The sequence below is a fragment of the Mchenga conophoros genome, linkage group LG3 (genome assembly GCF_057382185.1).
Source record: "Mchenga conophoros isolate Kocher_MC1m ecotype Shallow Benthic linkage group LG3, M_conophoros_male_GT1.1, whole genome shotgun sequence".
In the NCBI taxonomy this organism is placed as follows: domain Eukaryota; kingdom Metazoa; phylum Chordata; class Actinopteri; order Cichliformes; family Cichlidae; genus Mchenga; species Mchenga conophoros.
This window is the reverse complement of record NC_140528.1, coordinates 19,358,440-19,375,661: the sequence shown is the minus strand read 5'-3', so window position 1 is coordinate 19,375,661 and position 17,222 is coordinate 19,358,440. Positions and strand designations below refer to the sequence as shown.

At 41.0% G+C, this 17,222-nt stretch overlaps 2 protein-coding genes across 3 annotated transcripts in view; both read left to right on the top strand.

Moving 5' to 3' along the window:
- Nucleotides 1-17,222, top strand: part of LOC146577568 (NLR family CARD domain-containing protein 3-like) — a 94,984-nt gene that overhangs the window by 48,136 nt on the left and 29,626 nt on the right. The gene's annotated exons all lie outside the window — the stretch shown is intronic.
- LOC146577570 (stonustoxin subunit beta-like) lies at nucleotides 9,957-11,074 on the top strand. The gene has a single exon (XM_085268391.1). It carries the CDS (start codon nucleotides 10,460-10,462, stop codon nucleotides 11,072-11,074), a length of 615 nt encoding a protein of 204 aa, XP_085124517.1. The 5' UTR covers nucleotides 9,957-10,459.

Sequence of the window (17,222 nt, the reverse complement as noted above, 5' to 3'; positions counted from 1 at the left end):
TGAGTTTCATGAAGCAGACTGTGAAGATCAAAGCTGCATTAGAAAGCTTACATGAATGAATGAGTGGACAGAAGTGGACAGAGATCATCTGAAGCACTTCAAAGGCTTTAAATCAGCACATTTCTCTTTATTCTTTATCAACTCTGTTAGTTTCTCTCAGTTTTCTGTGGAATGAAGCTAACAGCAGGCTAATAAGATGCTGACCAATAGGTTTCTATTAAAGGTTGTAATTTGTATATGAAAAAGTGCTTTGGCTCAGCAGGGATCAGCTTACAGGTAGAATACAGCTGCTGGATGGGATTAGCATGTCATAGCTATCTACCAAACTGCTAACTGGGGGATTTCAGGCCATCTATGGATCATTTTTGCTAACTGTTTATTCAGCTTAGGCTCACAGGGCTGCAGCCTGTGCCCTAGCTGTCATAGGGCAAGAGGCGTGGTCCACCTGCACAGGTGAGCAGTCCATCACAGGGCCAACAGAGAGAGACAGAGAAGCACTCTCTCACATCCACACCTACAGCCAATTTAGAAGCACCAATGAACCTAAGCAGCATTTCATTGGACTGTGGGAGAACATCCAACCTCCACAGAAAGGCCAACAAGCTTCAACCTACAACCTTCTTGCTTTAAGGCACTAGTGCGAACCACTTTTCCCCATTTCAGCCCAAATCCTGCATCTTCCTGTTTCTGACTCCAGGCCAGCTCCACTAACACTTTCTCATCAGACACTGCCACCTAGTGGAGGAAGTCTTAGTCCCATTTGAAGCTTCAGATTACAGTTAGTTCCTTTACAAAGAGGTGGAGGTGGTGGGGCCACAGCACCATCATCACTGAGTGCCATAGGACACTTAACCTTTGTTTCCATATGCTGGGAACTTCCTGTTGTTCCAAGGAGGACTGGAAAATGTGTGAAAATCTCCCAGTCAGTTCCTCACAGCACACTTCAATCACTTCCCTCCCACAGCATCAGGACCAGGGCTTTTTCTCTCTTTGGTCCCACTAAGAGATTTCCACACAAACACCTCATCAGTGGGACTCTCAGAGCTACCAGCCCTTTGCTACAATCACAAAGCTCTTCATTGAAATCAAAGATATCAAAGCTGGAATCAAATGAGTCCAAGTCTTCTGCTGATTCAGCATCACATTCATCTTTGCTCCTTGTCCTGCATCCCCACCATGGACTTCATTCCTTTCCAAGCCAGCCTTGAGTGTCCTTTATTCAGCTCATCCTCTGCTTTACTTTTACACCTGATTTTAGCTGCTTTATCTCTCTTTCAACAAGTTTCTGTGCCTCAATCTTTTTCTTCTCTCCCTCATAACAAGACAGCTTCTTCTGCCTGAGAACATGTTGGAGTGATTTACTAATCCAGGGCTGCTTATTGGGGAAAATACTTCCTGTTTCCAAAGTAATCCCCATTTTTCCCAGAAAGAAATGTCAGTAGAAATCGATGATCTAAGTGAGAACATGAGCCTTTAAAAAGTCCCAGTGGGTGCAGTCAAAGCAGTCCCTCAGTCCCAGTATAGAGTCTTTGGTCCAGACTGGAACAAGTGTGTGCCCAGTTTGAGCTCTCTTCAGTGCTGTGACCTGACAGACCCAGAGGGGCCATCACATCACATTTAGAAGCTCCCCTAATGGAGCCACAACACATGTCCAACACTTAGTCTGTCTTGTTGGACCAACTGGAAGAAATGATTCAAGGACTTAGTCACAGAACAGAGATTCAAATCTCCAAAATCCAACTGGCTGCATCAGGACATATAGTCTGAAACTCTGCACAGTTTCCTGTTTGAAGCTGCTTCCTGTTGGCTTCAGCTGTTTGGAGTTTCCATTTTCTAAACTTCTACATTCTGAACCTTCTTCAGCTCTGAACAGATGATGAAACACTGAATGATTTCAAGCACTTTGTCTAATAAACTTACATCTTTCATTCTTTATACAGATTGCAGAGCTGTGGTTTGTCAAAGATCAGCTGTGATTATCTGGCAGCAGCACTGAAGTCCAACCCCTCCCATCTGAGACAGCTGAACCTGTGGGGAAACAACCTGAAGGATCCAGATGTGAAGCAGCTGTCTGATCTTCAGCAGAGTCCAGACTACAGACTGGAGACTCTGCTGTAAGTAGAGTGATGGAGTGAGTGGGTGGTGCTGTCAGCAGTATTGTACTAAACACAGTCAGTATGAAACAAAGATCCAGTGTTTCCTGTAAAGCTGCAGCTTCTCAGTGAAGCTGTGAGAGGAGAATGGTGACAGGCTTCAGGATTGGACACAAACACTTCCTGTTTCTGACCTTTATGGTCACCATGGTAACGGCTGACACGCTCTGATCAAACACTGTCAACAGCCAATCAGCTCTCTGAACAAAGCAGCACGCAGACCAATGACTGCATTCATTTCCAAGTTTAAAGCAGTGAAGAACACGGTCTGTAGGTGAGGAAGAATTTAGTGAGAGCAGATGTTTGGATGGAATTCCTCCAGTTAACAGCTGGAACCGTCCATCTGGATTGTTGGGCTTGTTGTTGGGGTTCCTACAGAGCTCAGAGTGGACACACCAAGGTTCTTCTAATGAATGAAAGTCCAAACTCAAACTAGGAGGGAAAAACATTTTCATCAACTTGAATAAAAATCCAAAGATTAGAAAAAGTGAAGCAACAATGAGTCCTAGTACAGTCCCAGCACTGAAGTCCCTGCTGCTCTTTATACTGGATGTGCTGCATCACTGACTGACAGCTGATGAAGAGTCTCTGGAAACACTCGTTTATCTCCTCTGCTCTTCCTTCTTCTCTCTGCAGGTGGAGCTGATGATGGTAAACAGGACGGTGTGTGTGCTGAGAGAGGAGGAGCTGTGTCCTGATGATCCAGAGAGGTTGAAGCAGCAGCAGCTTGTGTGTAGAGACGCTCTGACTGGGCCATGTTACTGGGAGGTGGAGAGGAGAGCTTCATCCAGCAGTGACTGACAGAGGAATGAGAAGAAGTGCAGATGACTGTCAGTGCTGCAGAGTGAACTGTTCTGAGAACAGCTCCACTGTCAGACACAATGTAGAGTCCAGCATCATCCCTGTGTGTCCCTCTGGATCTGACAGAGGATCATCAGTGTATCTGGACTGCTCTGCTGCTGCTCTGTCCTTCTACAGTCTCTGCACAGTCTCTGTCTGACTCTGGCTTCAGACCCTCCTGGATCAAACTCACCTGGAAAGACTTTCAAACATCACTCAATAGATTTGAATACAGAATATATTTGATATATACTGTAGATGTACTGTAGAGTTGCAGTTTGTCACTTGTAAATACAGTCTGTGAGCAGCTGTGAGCTGAAAGATCTTTCTAGAAACACGAAATGTTTTCACTCTTCTGTTGCTTTTTCATATATTTCCACAACATTAATATTGATCCCACCTGTCTCACCTGTTTCATGCTTTTATACATAATAACAGGACACGTGTGATCTGAGCGCTGCTGTGGTTGCTGTGCTGCACGTCTTCATTTAGATAACAGAGACATCTAGTGGTTCAGAGGGAGAACTGCAGGAGGTGGAGCTGTGTTTTAGCGTGGAAAACTTTTTATCTTTTAGGTGCAGATACAAATATGACAAGTATCAGTGTGAGATACAAAAGGTCACATCAGTCAGCAGAGGGAACAGTGATCACACAGCAATGTAAGAATAGAAACATAACAGTGAATCTGGACATGTATACAGATGGAAGCAAACAAACAGGATGTAACACTACATTAAAGCCACAAATGGGAAGAAAACAAACCCAAAGGAAAATATATTTGATCTCAGGAATCCAAATCAGATGCTTTAGAGCAGGGGTCGGCAACCCTGGGCACGCGTGTCACAGCTGCCACGTGAAGGGTTAACTGATGGCACGATCATAGCTGGACTGGCCATCGGGCATACTGATGGTGATTTTTCATTTTTATGGGCTGATGATTCTTTTTATTTTTTTGTAACGGTATAAACGATGGAAGGTGGTGGATTGGCCGGATGCTGGTCGATGTGTAAAAATAAGTCAGTTGTTTGGTGGTGGCTATGGCGGAGCTTCCACAGAGGCAGCAGGTGGATGAGGGAAAGGGGAGGCGGGAGGAGCAGAGACCCGAGGCGGCCGCCGGTCCGAGTGTCAGGTGAACTGAACTTCAGGTAAGAAGTTATGACCTGCAGTCTGTCTGGGTCAGATATAAACCAAGTTTAGGTGGAGTTTATTTTCCTTGTGCTGACTTTTTACAGTCAGTTACAATAACTCGTACTGCTACTAGCTAGCATGACGGAGTTTCTATACAGCTGGGTGGTGCTATGATGTTACTGATAGTGAACTTTACAGTGGCTTGCAAAAGTATTCGGCCCCCTTGAACTTTCCCACATTTTGTCACATTACAGCACAAACATGAATCAGTGTTATTGGAATTCCACGTGAAAGACCAACACAAAGTGGAACGGAAATCATACATGATTCCAAACATTTTTTACAATAAATAACTGCAAAGTGGGGTGTGCGTAATTATTCTGTCATGGAAAAACACACTGCCATCAACTTCTGTTTTGTTTTTGTCAAAATCACTGTAATATAATCACTGTACCTTTATATACATGTGACTTATATTAATGCTGCTGCCCTCTTGTGGCTAAAGTGTAATTATGTTCTTGTTATTAGGGAAAACATTTGAGAGTAACATGACAAATGAGTCAGCACTTTGGCTTCAGCTTAAGAAATCCTCATTTTTATGTCATCAGTTATAGTTGCATGTATTCATTATCATAATTTAACCTTTAATATTGATGTCTTACATTTATTTTGAGTAAATTAGCAATTTTATGGTATTTATATGGTTGTATTAAATAAAGACATCACTAATGAATTAACTATTTCAGTAATTAATTTAAAAAATGTACATAATCAATTAAATAAATATATTAATAATAGATTATCCATTAATTTCATTTAAAATTTTTCAATATTTGTTCATGTACAATTCAAATTAGTTAATTACATATTTAATCAATTATTGGTTTGTTTTCGATTTTAATTATTTTACTGACACATTTAATGAATTATTTAATGATGTATTTATTTAATTCACGGTGCTACTCCTGGCCCTGCATTGCTGTTCATAAATACATTTTATTTGTCAGCTTCACCCATCAAAGTCAGGGGGCGGGGTTAATGCTGATCAAGTCAAAACCATTGCTTTGGTCTGGTGGGCGTTCTTTTAGTGGGCTTTTCTGTCACGGCCTGCGTGGCAGACTATGATGAGGGGAAGGAGGACCCCGATGCTGGACTCTTTGATGAGGTCAGTGCATTTATTTACAGTGATGCTAAATAATCCAAACAACAATAAATCCCCAGTGCGTTCCCGACTCTGACATGTCCTCTTGCCAGTGTTAGTGTTCTTTGTCTCCGCTCCTCAGTGTCTGAGCACCCCGTGCTCGCTGCCCTCTCGTCTCCACACTCCTCCTGGGGAATAACAAAGGCTACGTTCACACTGCAGGCGAAAGCGCATCAAATCCGATTTTTTTGACCCTATGCGACCCATATCCGATCATGCTATGACAGTGTGAACGGCGCAAATCCGATATTTTCAAATCCGATCTGGGTCACTTTCGTATGTGGTACTGAATCCGATACATATCCGATGCTTTAGAAAGCGACTGCTGTTTGAACGGTCAAGTCGCATTAAATCCGCCTTTTACGTCACCGACACAAGACTGAAGCCAATTATCAGCGCCCGAGAAGACATCGCGAACGCTTCCTAGCCATCCAGTGTAGATGTCAGTGAAACTGTTGGGAAGACAACGTAAACATTTTATTTGTACTGTATAATCTGCAGATTCTGACAGAAATCTGCAGCTATCCTTTGAAGCACCGCTCCTCTCTTAAACAGCAATAAGGATCATTATTAGGTTATTTACATTATTATGTAAATAACAAAATAACTTAAAGCAAAAATTGGGAAACGTAAAGTCCGAAGTCTTTATATTAAGGGCCATCAGTCAAACAATACTGTTTGTTCTTGGTCTAAACAGAGCACGTTGTGTGTGACATCTTCTTTTGCGCATGCGGGCCGCTTTGAGCGTTCACACTAGAGCGCGTTTGCTGTCGCATTTTATTTGTAGTGTGAACGAGGAGACAAAAAAATCGGATTTGATCAAAAAATCGGAATTGAGCATTAAGACCTGCAGTGTGAACGTAGCCAAAGAGGCAGCCGTCAAAAACACCACAATGCAGCAGACTAACCTTAACTAACTCGCCAAGAGACTAACGTGAAGTTACGCAATGATCCAGCATCAGAGACAGCTCCACCACACTCCTAAGTAGCTCCTCTGACGAGGCTTGATCAGCTGCAGGTGTGAGTAATTCTCCTCCGCAGGTGTGGCCAGGCTCCTGGCTGACACACCCACACACACACCTAGATACACAAACATGGAAACAGGAGACAGCAGCACCAAAAACACACATGTCCATAACTTCTTACAGGCCCTGGGTCACCCAGACCCATGACAATTTCTCAAAACTAAGTAGGCCTACACACCAGGGTTTGGACATGTGTGGACCCAAACTATACTTAAACTTTACCCTTTTTTGTGTGTCACCAAATACACTTTAATATCTTCTAGACAAGAATGCAGTGGCACAATCTTTAACCTCCTAAGACCCAAACTCCTCCGTGGCATTCATTTTTAGTTTCTCTTTGATATTTTTTTTTTTACCAAATTTTTGTTTCTGAGAAAAATGAGAGCCACATATGAGGATATTTGTCTAAAATTTTGATAGCACAGTGGCAGTGTAACATCCTCGTAAGTGGATATCAGGCCCTTGTAGAGCAAAATGTCGTATTTTGGTCTAAACAACCCAAATTGTGATGTCCACATATGTGGACGCCAGGTCCTAGGAGGTTAAATATCTGCTCACTTTGTCAAAATGAACCTGATCATCTCTGATGAATTCAGTGATGTCTGCCAGCTCACCTTGCAAGTGGTCGAGCTTATACCGCCGACAACGCGGCCACAACTTGTAAACCCCCTGCTGACTATCAGCTCTGGAGTTATTTATTTATGTTAGTTTCAACTGTTCCTGCAAAAAGTAAGCACGTGTTACTGATAAAAAGTCCAATAGAAGCAAAGTCTAAACTTTGAAAACAAAAAACAAAAACCTGTCTGATTAAGATCTGATGTTTGGGGGGTTTCAATAAGCAGTGTGACCCGTGTATATGCATCAGGGGTGGTTTTGATTATCGATTTATCGATTAAAATCGATTCTGGCTTGGATAACGTGATATCGATTCATTACAATCCTGAATTGATTTTTAATATAAATTTATTTTGGCCAAAACGCCAGAATCTCAGGTTAAACCTCCCAAAGTTTCAACAACCACCAAACAGCTAAAACAGTAAATGAGAGCAGGAACACGGATTCTGCACAAAGACGTAAACACAAAGCGCGGAGCCGCCGACGCATCAGAATCAGTGAGATGTGACTTTCTCACCTGACGGCACGGACACGAGCTGAAAGCCGACAGCTCGCTGATTCTGATGTTTCCGCGCTTTGTGTTTACGCCCTTTTTGCGCTGATTCTGAAGCTGCAGGTTTGATGTCTCTCCAAACAATATTGAGTAAACCAGCAGCAAAAGAAGATCCAAACTACGCTTCACATAAACATCGTCATGAATTCCCTCTGATTGTTTTGCTGCCACCAGGATAAAATCACACTTCATGCACAGCTCTCTCTCTCTCTCTCTCTGTACTTCAAGAACAGTTTCCTGTTTTCTGCATTATTCGCTTGCTTGTTACGCACAAGTCTACCGTTCTTACAGCCTGTCGGCCGCTGTTTTTTTTTCTTTTACTTACTTCTGAAAACAAAGCCTCGTTTCTGCCGTTCAATACTGAACAAATTTAAACTTTTTAAAATGATGCAAAATTGCAAAATGCTCAGCTGTGTCTGTAATCAAACCTCTGTAACTTTGCTCTGCTTCACGTCAGCAGCATCAGGTAATGTTCATATGTTCATTAATGGTTTTCTTTTGTTTTTGATGTACTGCAGAATATTTGTATAAAATCCCAGGCCAGGAAAACCTTCATGTTTTTCTGTTTGATCCTCAGCTACTTTGACACAAAGGCATCTGCTGTGATGCTCACACCTTTGATAAAGTCTGGCAAGTGTCAGATTTCTTTTTATAGATATAAAAATATAGAAATGTACTGATGCATGTAGTAACTGTTAGCTTTAACTGTACAAGGCTTGTTAGACATAATGAAACACATCGTACAGATTTCTGGATGTTAGACTATAATTTTTATTATGATTATTAATCTTGAGTCTAAAAAGTCAGTCGAGTATATCCAGGATATCTTTCTGTTAACTGGATTCACTGACACTAACACTGGGACCAGGATAAGCGGTCGCATGAAGCTGGTTATCAGCTGACAATCTTATGATTTAATTAATTTAATTAAGTTATTTAATTTTTCTAATTTTTCCTCTACATTTCCCCTGAAATGAAGGGATTGTGTTAAACATGCTTTAGTTCCTCACATTCTTCTGCATCTCTTTGTTCAACCCCCTGAATTAAAGCTGAAAGTCTGCACTTCAAACACATCTGAGTTGTTGCATTTAAAATTGATTTTAGTGTATGTACAGAACCAAAATCAGAAACTAAGTTCTCTCTGTCCAGATATTTATGGACCTAACTGTATAATCTATACAGCACGTAAAAAATGCTGTAAATAAAGAAGTCTGTGAAAATGTGGCACTTAAGGTCAATTTAAACTGAAGTGATATAATCTTCTCCCCACAGTTTGAGTTTGTATTGTCTCAGCTGCAGACAGACTATGATATTAATATTATTAGTTATTAATATTATTAGTTATAAAGGACACCTTCCTGCCTTTAGTCTTATTCATGATGATTATTAGTCGTCTTCTAATGTCCACAAGTCTGTATGATGTGTTTCATAGGTTCTAACAAGCCTTTTAAACTTAAGTTACTGCATTGCTGAAACACCAACATCTGCTTATTGAACAAAACAAAAACAACCAAAAGACCACACATCTGATTTCATTTTTATTTTAATAGACTTCCAAAGATTATACCAGATAACTGGCCTCAGAATATAATTGAATAAACATTTTTGAAAACGATAACCTAATCCTGTCTTGACAGGCTGAGCTCTTCAGTATCCACCAACAGCATCGTCATGCTGAGTCAGACGTTTCTGCTCCTGCTGGAAATACTCTTCCTCTTTCCACATTGTACCAAATGTTTTTAAATGTTAGTTTCAATTTAAAATTAAAGATTAAAAAAGTGTAACACATATAAGCATCAGATAATTAAGACAAGCGAATGGTTCAGTTCCACATGTGCTCCGCTGACACATTAAACTTCAGTAAAATGATGCAGTTATGAAACAACTTTAATCTAAAACAAACTGATTTGCTCAGGAGCAAAAACAGTGAAGTCAGTGACTGTAAGTGAGTGAGCTGTGCTGGTGACTGGATATCAGATTTCCAGTCATTAGAGCAGATAAGTGGCAGAACTATATTACTGATTTAATTTAAATGCAAATAGCCCAAATCCTGATTAAAGCATCAGGTTCACTTATAAAGTATTCTGTAGTTATCTTAGTGTCCATCGCCCTTCCCAACATGGGAATAAAGCAGCTGTGAGAGAATTAAACATGAATGAATCAATGGTACGGAAGTGGAGGAAGCAAGAAGAATGAGCTGAGTAAAGTTTGACTCATGCGACATTTTTGTTTCGCTTAATGCGCCTTATAATCCAGTGAGCCTGATGGTCTGTAAAATATGGTGCATTTGCAAATTATGTGCACAATATTGGAACTAAACTATTTTATATTGACAAACAGCGGCCCGCATTAAACTGTGACTGTCACCAGGTAATGTGGGCGTGTTTCCTGAATAAGCAGCAGGTGTTAAACAGCTGACAGGTGAACAGGATGCATGCAGGTAAACTCGAGGGCCCTTCGAGCTGATCGGTGGTGTCGTGAGGAGAATTTCAGCTCATTATTCATGTTACAGAAACACAGAGGTACGAGACCAGGCAGAAGACTTTCTGATTATTTGTTTTTAGTTAAAATAATTCCATTGTTGTCTAGTGATGGTGTGGTAAAGCTCTGTGAATGTGTCCAATTTTTCCGGCTTTGTTGCTTCACCCAAAGGCAGATCACACAAAGTTTAACTGCTTATTATGAAGAACTGACATCTGCTGGTCATTTAATGTTCAGCAGCACTGCTGTGAGAATACCTGTAGGACACATACCAGTGGATATGTGAGCACATGCACAGCTGCAGGGCTAGAAGGGCCCAAATGAATTAAATAAATAGATTCTTAAATAATTAATTAAATGTGTTATTAATTGATTAATTACATTTATTTAAAAATCATTAAATTTTTAATTAATTTATTGTAAATGTTGGAAATGAAATTATTTGGCATTAAATCAATGATGTATGTATTTAATAAGTATTTTGAACTTAGATTCCTGTCAACTCACAATCGACACAAACACAGTGAACACAAAGCTCCAACTGTCTGACAACAACAGGAAGGTGACACATGTGGAGGAGCTTCAGTCACATCCTGATCATCCAGACAGATTTGATGTTTGTGAACAGCTGCTGTGTAGAGATGGTCTGACTGGTCGCTGTTACTGGGAGGTCGAGTGGACGAGGAGGGCTCGGATATCAGTGAGTTACAGAGGAATCAAAAGGAAAGGAAGGAGTGATGAGTGTGTGTTTGGTGGAAATGATCAGTCCTGGAGTCTTTGCTGCTCTGATCATTATTCCTCTGTGTGGCACAATAACAGAGAAACACCCATCTCCTCCTCCTCCTCCTCCTCCTCCTCTGTCTCTAACAGAGTAGCAGTGTGTGTGGACTGTCCTGCTGGCACTCTGTCCTTCTACAGAGTCTCCTCTGACTCTCTGATCCACCTCCACACCTTCCACACCACATTCACTGAACCTCTTTATCCTGGATTTGGGTTCTGGGATCCATCGACTGGTTTCATGAAGGGTATTTCAGACTTTTTTGGCACACTTAGGTATGAATTGACTCTTTGTAGTTAGTCTTACCTGTTAGAGAAACAGTTCAGTCTGTTCATGTCTGTGTCTTTCACTCAGAAACACATGATGAGATTCATGGATTCAGTCAGTTGATGTTTTAAACTAAATGATTCACAAATTATTATTCAACACAAGTTTGGTGAGCAGCAGGGCTCATCCTGCTTTTTGTTTTTGTGCATTATAATGATGAAATAACTTTGTCATGTCTGTGGTGGCCTTTGGAGAATTAAACCATCCTGTAGAAACTAGATATAAATGTCATATTTTCCAACATTGATATTTTTCTGTGTTTCAGACGACAATGAAAAGATAAAGAACAGTCTGTAAATCACAAGTTATCAATTCAAATGATTATTAAAGCCACAAGAGAAGCTTCCTGTTATTTGTACCACTCACCTGGTCATGTGATCCAGCTGTGCAGCCAATCATAACTGCCATCACTTTCTACTTTGATATTTCCATGGTGAATGGACTGATTCTTGTTTAACACGTTCATACTCTGATGGATGCATCGGAGAGGGTTAGTGTCTTGCTCAAGGATACTTTGTGTGCCAGCTGGAGCAGTCAGGGATTGAACCACCAACCTTCTGATCATTAGATGCCTTGCTCTGTCTCCTGAGCTACAGCCATCATCAAAGCTCTTTCTTAAATCCTCTCTGAGAGGAGCTCAAACACGAGGAAGAGACGAAAGTGAGGGAAGAGAGTGGACTCATTAGTAAAATGAAAAACAGCCAGCGTTGATGTTTAAGACAAGTGAGGTAACAGAAACACTATATATAGCAGCGGTCACCATGGCAACATCAATGTCGGTTGCTACGTATTGTACTGATCCTGATCTGTGAGCCTCATATCAGGATATGCTGTTGTTTGTATTTGTTTGCATTGTTACCATTTTTGTGTCTTTTTTAACAAACTACTTTTATCTTGCCATCGTTTGTCAGAGAGTCAAACTACATTTGGTTCATCTTTCTACAATAAAAACATTTCTTCATCTTAATTATTGTATGTGCAGAGTTGTAGTTACTCACAGTGACCACTGGAGGCGTGTGATCCTGATAGTTTCCCTGGAACCGTCCAGTTCATCCACATGAATGAAGCTGTTGGTGATTAACGCTCATCTGTACAACTTTAACAACAATATCAAACATTTAATCGCTCTGCAAACAGCTTGTCTGATGTATAAACTGTGTCTTAAAGGATCAAAGTAAATGTCACATTGAAAGCAGATTTCACTGTAATGTCCTCTGTTTGAAATATTCCAAATATAATCTGGCTTGGTAATGATTTACTCATATATTGTCCACGCAGACTAAAGCAGTAGGAGATGAGATGAAAACAATTAGAAGAATCTTTACTCTTTAATGTCACAAATTCCTCTTTGTATGTAACATAACAACATACATGATACAGCTGCAGCAACTGAGGCGAGGAGAGAGGCAGCAACAAGAAAACTGGAAGAAGGAGACCAACAACACCACCTGTGGAAATCTTTCCCCAATCAAGCGTCATCATATCAGCATTTCATCAAAAGCACACATGCTCCGACCTGACAATGCAGAGCTGTGGCAAAATCATTGAAATCATTTATGAAACAAATGAGTGCATCAAAAATAAGAGTGGAGCTGCAATGAAAGAGAAGTGAACTTTCTTCAGTCAACACAAAGTTTTCCCTGACAGGTGACATTTAATTAAAGTGACTTTATCACCACACACACATTCAGAGGCAGTCTACAGGAGCAGAGCTGCAGCTATTCAGCAAATGTCTCCCTGCAATCCTCACTGCAACACCTACATGTGAAAATGAAACCACCTCTACTGTTCACACATGAAACGTCGTGTGAAGAACCAGTTTTCCTCAGATCTCTGTTTTAGTAACTCTGAAGTCTGAACTTTGGATTTTTGCATCCTGTTTGTACTGATAACTGTCAGTGGATGATTTTGATCCCAAAGAAATCTTTAACACACATGTAGTGATGGGACGTGTTACTGAAACAATGGTTAGGAAACAGAAATCGCCTGAGAATCTGCTCATGTTTAAGATTTCTTCTTTGCAAACATTTTCTATGGCTGTTCCCAGTATGACCAGTGATACAAAGCATGGGAAATGGGGATTAGTTCATTCAGACAAATACACTTTTTAAAATGTAAAAATAAAGAAATGAATCAATAAAATAAAAAGTCAAAGAAATAAAAAATAAGGGTCTGAGGCGTCTGTCTCACTGTATCCATGGCAACAATTTACTTCCTGTTCCTTCATATCAGAACCACATCTTTGAAATCAAAACATTTAAGATTCAAATTCAATCACAGATGTGTTCAATGAAATATTAAATGAAGCAGTGCAATGTTTTTATCACTATCCAAGTTTGAACTCTAAGTAGAAGATTTAAAAAAGCAACACACACACACACACACACACACACACAGACACACACACACACACACACAGTATGCAGACATGATTTAGGTGATGATAATATAACGACTGCACAGACCCGTGGGATGATTCATGTCCTTTTTCTTACTCTATGCAATGATGAACTTCTTGCTTCAGGACCTTCTTGATCAATTTGTTTTCTAATCCACAGTTTTCTACCTGATCTGTGTGTTTGAAGTAAAATGTGTTGCTTCAAATGTAAAAGTTAAACAGACAGAAAGCATCAACGTGGACTTCAATCAGTGTTTTGTGTTCATACAGGTCAGCTGTTGCACACAGAGGTCCTGGATTTACACTGTGCCCTGGTTCCTGTGTTTCTGTATGTAGTTTAGTCTAAAGTGGATCCTCCTCATGTACAGACTGAACTATCTGTTCAACAATCAGCATTTCTGATTCATGGATTTCATTTGTTTTTGCTAGTTTTGACTGAGATTTCAACATATCTGTGGTGGCATCTGTTCAGTGTTATGGAAGTTTTACAGCACTAATCTCACTTCACTCTGTAACATAACAGTGAACAATATTACTATTAGAACGATTATTAGAGAAGCCACAATCAGATGATCCCCTATGAGGTGTCCTTGGTTATAGTGTGAAGTCATCTGAGGGGAGAGAGAAGAAAGAAACACTTCAGTGTTAATGAAAAAGTCATCAGTCTTCTTATGGGAAGAGACCTCCACCAGAACAAGACAGGTAACCATCCAACACGTTCTCATCCCAAAACCTAACATACCGATGCCATGTGACAAACCGATGCCATGTGACAAATCGATGCTATGTGACAAACCGATGCCATGTGACAAATCGATGCTATGTGACAAATCGATGCCATGTGACAAATCGATGCTATGTGACAAACCGATGCTATGTGACAAATCGATGCTATGTGACAAACCGATGCTATGTGACAAATCGATGCCATGTGACAAACCGATGCCATGTGACAAACCGATGCCATGTGACAAATCGATACCTTTCGGTCTCCCTCTCTCTCTCTTGTGCTCCTGCTCCTGCCAAAAGCAAAGCAAAGCATCCACCCTTTTCTTACCGGCGTCGTGAATTGTTTGTCAGCATCTACTCATCCTAACGTTGGTCCAGTCTTTGTCTCAGTGTAAACTCAGTCAACACTTTAGTCCACATGGTCAGTCCAGTCACAGTCCAGTCACACACATCATGCACACACATTCACACTAGATCTTGCTGATAGTGGAGCCTCACGCACAAAGCATCAGAGTCTCCACCCTCATCAATATGAGCTCATTTATTTGTTCTTTCTTTTGTTTTTAGAAAAAGAGTTCTTTATGATCTTGGAATGGATTGACTCGCTGCAATCCTTTAGACAGGAACTGGCAGGTTCCCACAGGTGACCTTTTCCTCAGCCCATTGTAATCTGGAAAAGCTCACCTTATATTTGCTCTCACAACAATGTTTTACAGCGCTGTTAATTCAATCTTGCAGGCCTGCTTAGAACAAAGAAGGAGGAAAAGAGAGCTGATTATTAGCTCATCAGAGCACAAAACATCATCACCAAAGGGGGCGACACCTGACAGTTTTCTCTAAGTGCACTGTTACAGAAATAATGAGCCGCTCCTCGACATGTCCATGTTTAGTAAAACTCCCTCTATTGAAATAAGAAAACAAGCCAAAGCTAACTGACAGAATGAACCCATCACTAAAACAACAACCCCAAAAATCTTCATCACAGAAAAGTTTTGCTTACTAATCCAACAATATGTTGTGGGAATTAGAACTTTCCGGGTCATAAAGCTTTTGCCCGACTCTTGGCTTAACTAATACTGACATAGTCTGAAATCAGACTTAAAGTCACTCCCTCTGTTCATTTAGGATAAATGTATCTATATCTGATTTAGGCTAAGTGCCTTTTGTTTAGATGAACTGCTGGACTTCCAGACCAGCAGGTTTAGGGAAGTCTTTATGGGGTCACACAGCAGCACATCAGCTCAGTTTACATACTGTTGACATCTTCATCAGAGGATCAGCAGGGAGCGCTGCTGAGCTGCAGTGGTCTCCACCAGAGTGACGGAGCAGGAATCACAAACAGCACAAACCCACCGTGTTGTTTCCACCCTGTTCAGGAGATCTGAGCCCCCATCCTTTTTTTTCATGTTGCAGCTCTGCACTGCAGGCCCTGAACGCCTCCCGGTTACCCTCAGTGTGCTTAGAGTTTAATTTACAACCGACGAGCTCACAGATCATCTGCAGGCAGGTGAACGAACCCTTAATGTGAGGATAATAGCAGAGCTGAGCTGAGGTCAGAAATAGTCAGGAACGGTGTCGACACAGTGAAGTCAGCTGTTTGGGAATTTGTCTGATTATCAGTTTGGGGGGGGGTCGGTGTTAAATAACAAAGGCGGTGTAGGATGGAGAGAGGAGGAGGGAGGGAGCAGTGATGATATGAAGTCAGAATACACATGTGGCAGACATAAGGGGGTCAGACAGGAGCAGCATCAGTCTCTGCTCTGTTTTGTTAATAACGTAGAAAAATAATTTTGTACAATCAAGCTACATCGACGGACGCTTTACCTCACGTACCCTAAAATGAAAAAGTAGTGACAGTAAGACGGAGGCTGCACATGACACCATGACTGAGTTCACAGCTGTTGCTTTGATTCTAACGTTTAAGACTTTTGGCATCGACTCCGTTTTAATAAATGAGTGCTGGGAGGCGTCGTTTGACTTCAGGAGCTCCTGCGATGCTCCTGCGATGCTCCTGCGATGCTCCTGCGATGCTCCTGCGATGCTCCTGCGATGCTCTTACTCTGCGGGAGAAAACCAAAAACCAAAAGTAGCAAACATGGAGCGATATGACTCGTTTAGATTTTGGGAAACGTGCATCGACAGGTACAGTGTCCTTTTCCCCGCGTCTTTAAAAATAATTCATGCATAGATCCCCCACTGAGAAAACCCTTTTATATACTTTCTCCTTTGTACACATTTTATATAGAACTATATATAATATCATTTCTCTATATCTATATTTTCAGAAAAATTCTTTCCACACAATAAAAAACAACAATTAAACAAATGCTTCAAACAAAACAACAAAAAGAGAGAAGATGGAAGAAAGAAAATCACGACTGAGGCCAGTTTGGCACTTTGTCATGAGAACATGACAGAACTCTGTTAGTTGACGGTAAATAGCGATACTCTATTTTTCTTTGGTTTTTCTTCTCCCTCGATGAGAAATGAAACACAGCAGTACTTACTTGGCACCTAAAAATGCTGGTAGAATGAAAGATATCAGTGTTTTCATGGTTATATGTTTAGTGTACGCCTCCCGCCTCCAGACTGCTCAGCAGATCGGGAATTTTTAGAGAAGAGCAGGAGGGAGGCGTGTCAAATGAGAGGAAGAGAGCAGTAATAAAACACGGATGTAGAAAAGAGAAGCATAATGTGCACATAACACACAGGAGATGGAAAAAGAGATGACGCCAACGTAAAAAAGAGAAAACAGCGAGGAGCGAGAGAGCATTCGTCCCTTTGACAAATGTTGGAGGTCTTGAGCCTGGAAACAGCAGACCGTCTTTGAAAACAGTATCTTTGAAAGATCTGAGTCACCCACCCCAAACTGCTCATCTGCTGCTGGACACTTCAGTTGCACCTCCACATGCCACCAGTGGAGGGAGCTGCCAAGTTTCACAGCACATGACGCAGCAGGTGTAGTTGCTTTTGGAGAAAGAAGAGAATAAGAGG

Bases quoted from the DNA above. Each gene is read 5' to 3' on its own strand.
- LOC146577570 (XM_085268391.1), top strand. From the start codon at position 10,460: ATGTATTTAATAAGTATTTTGAACTTAGATTCCTGTCAACTCACAATC.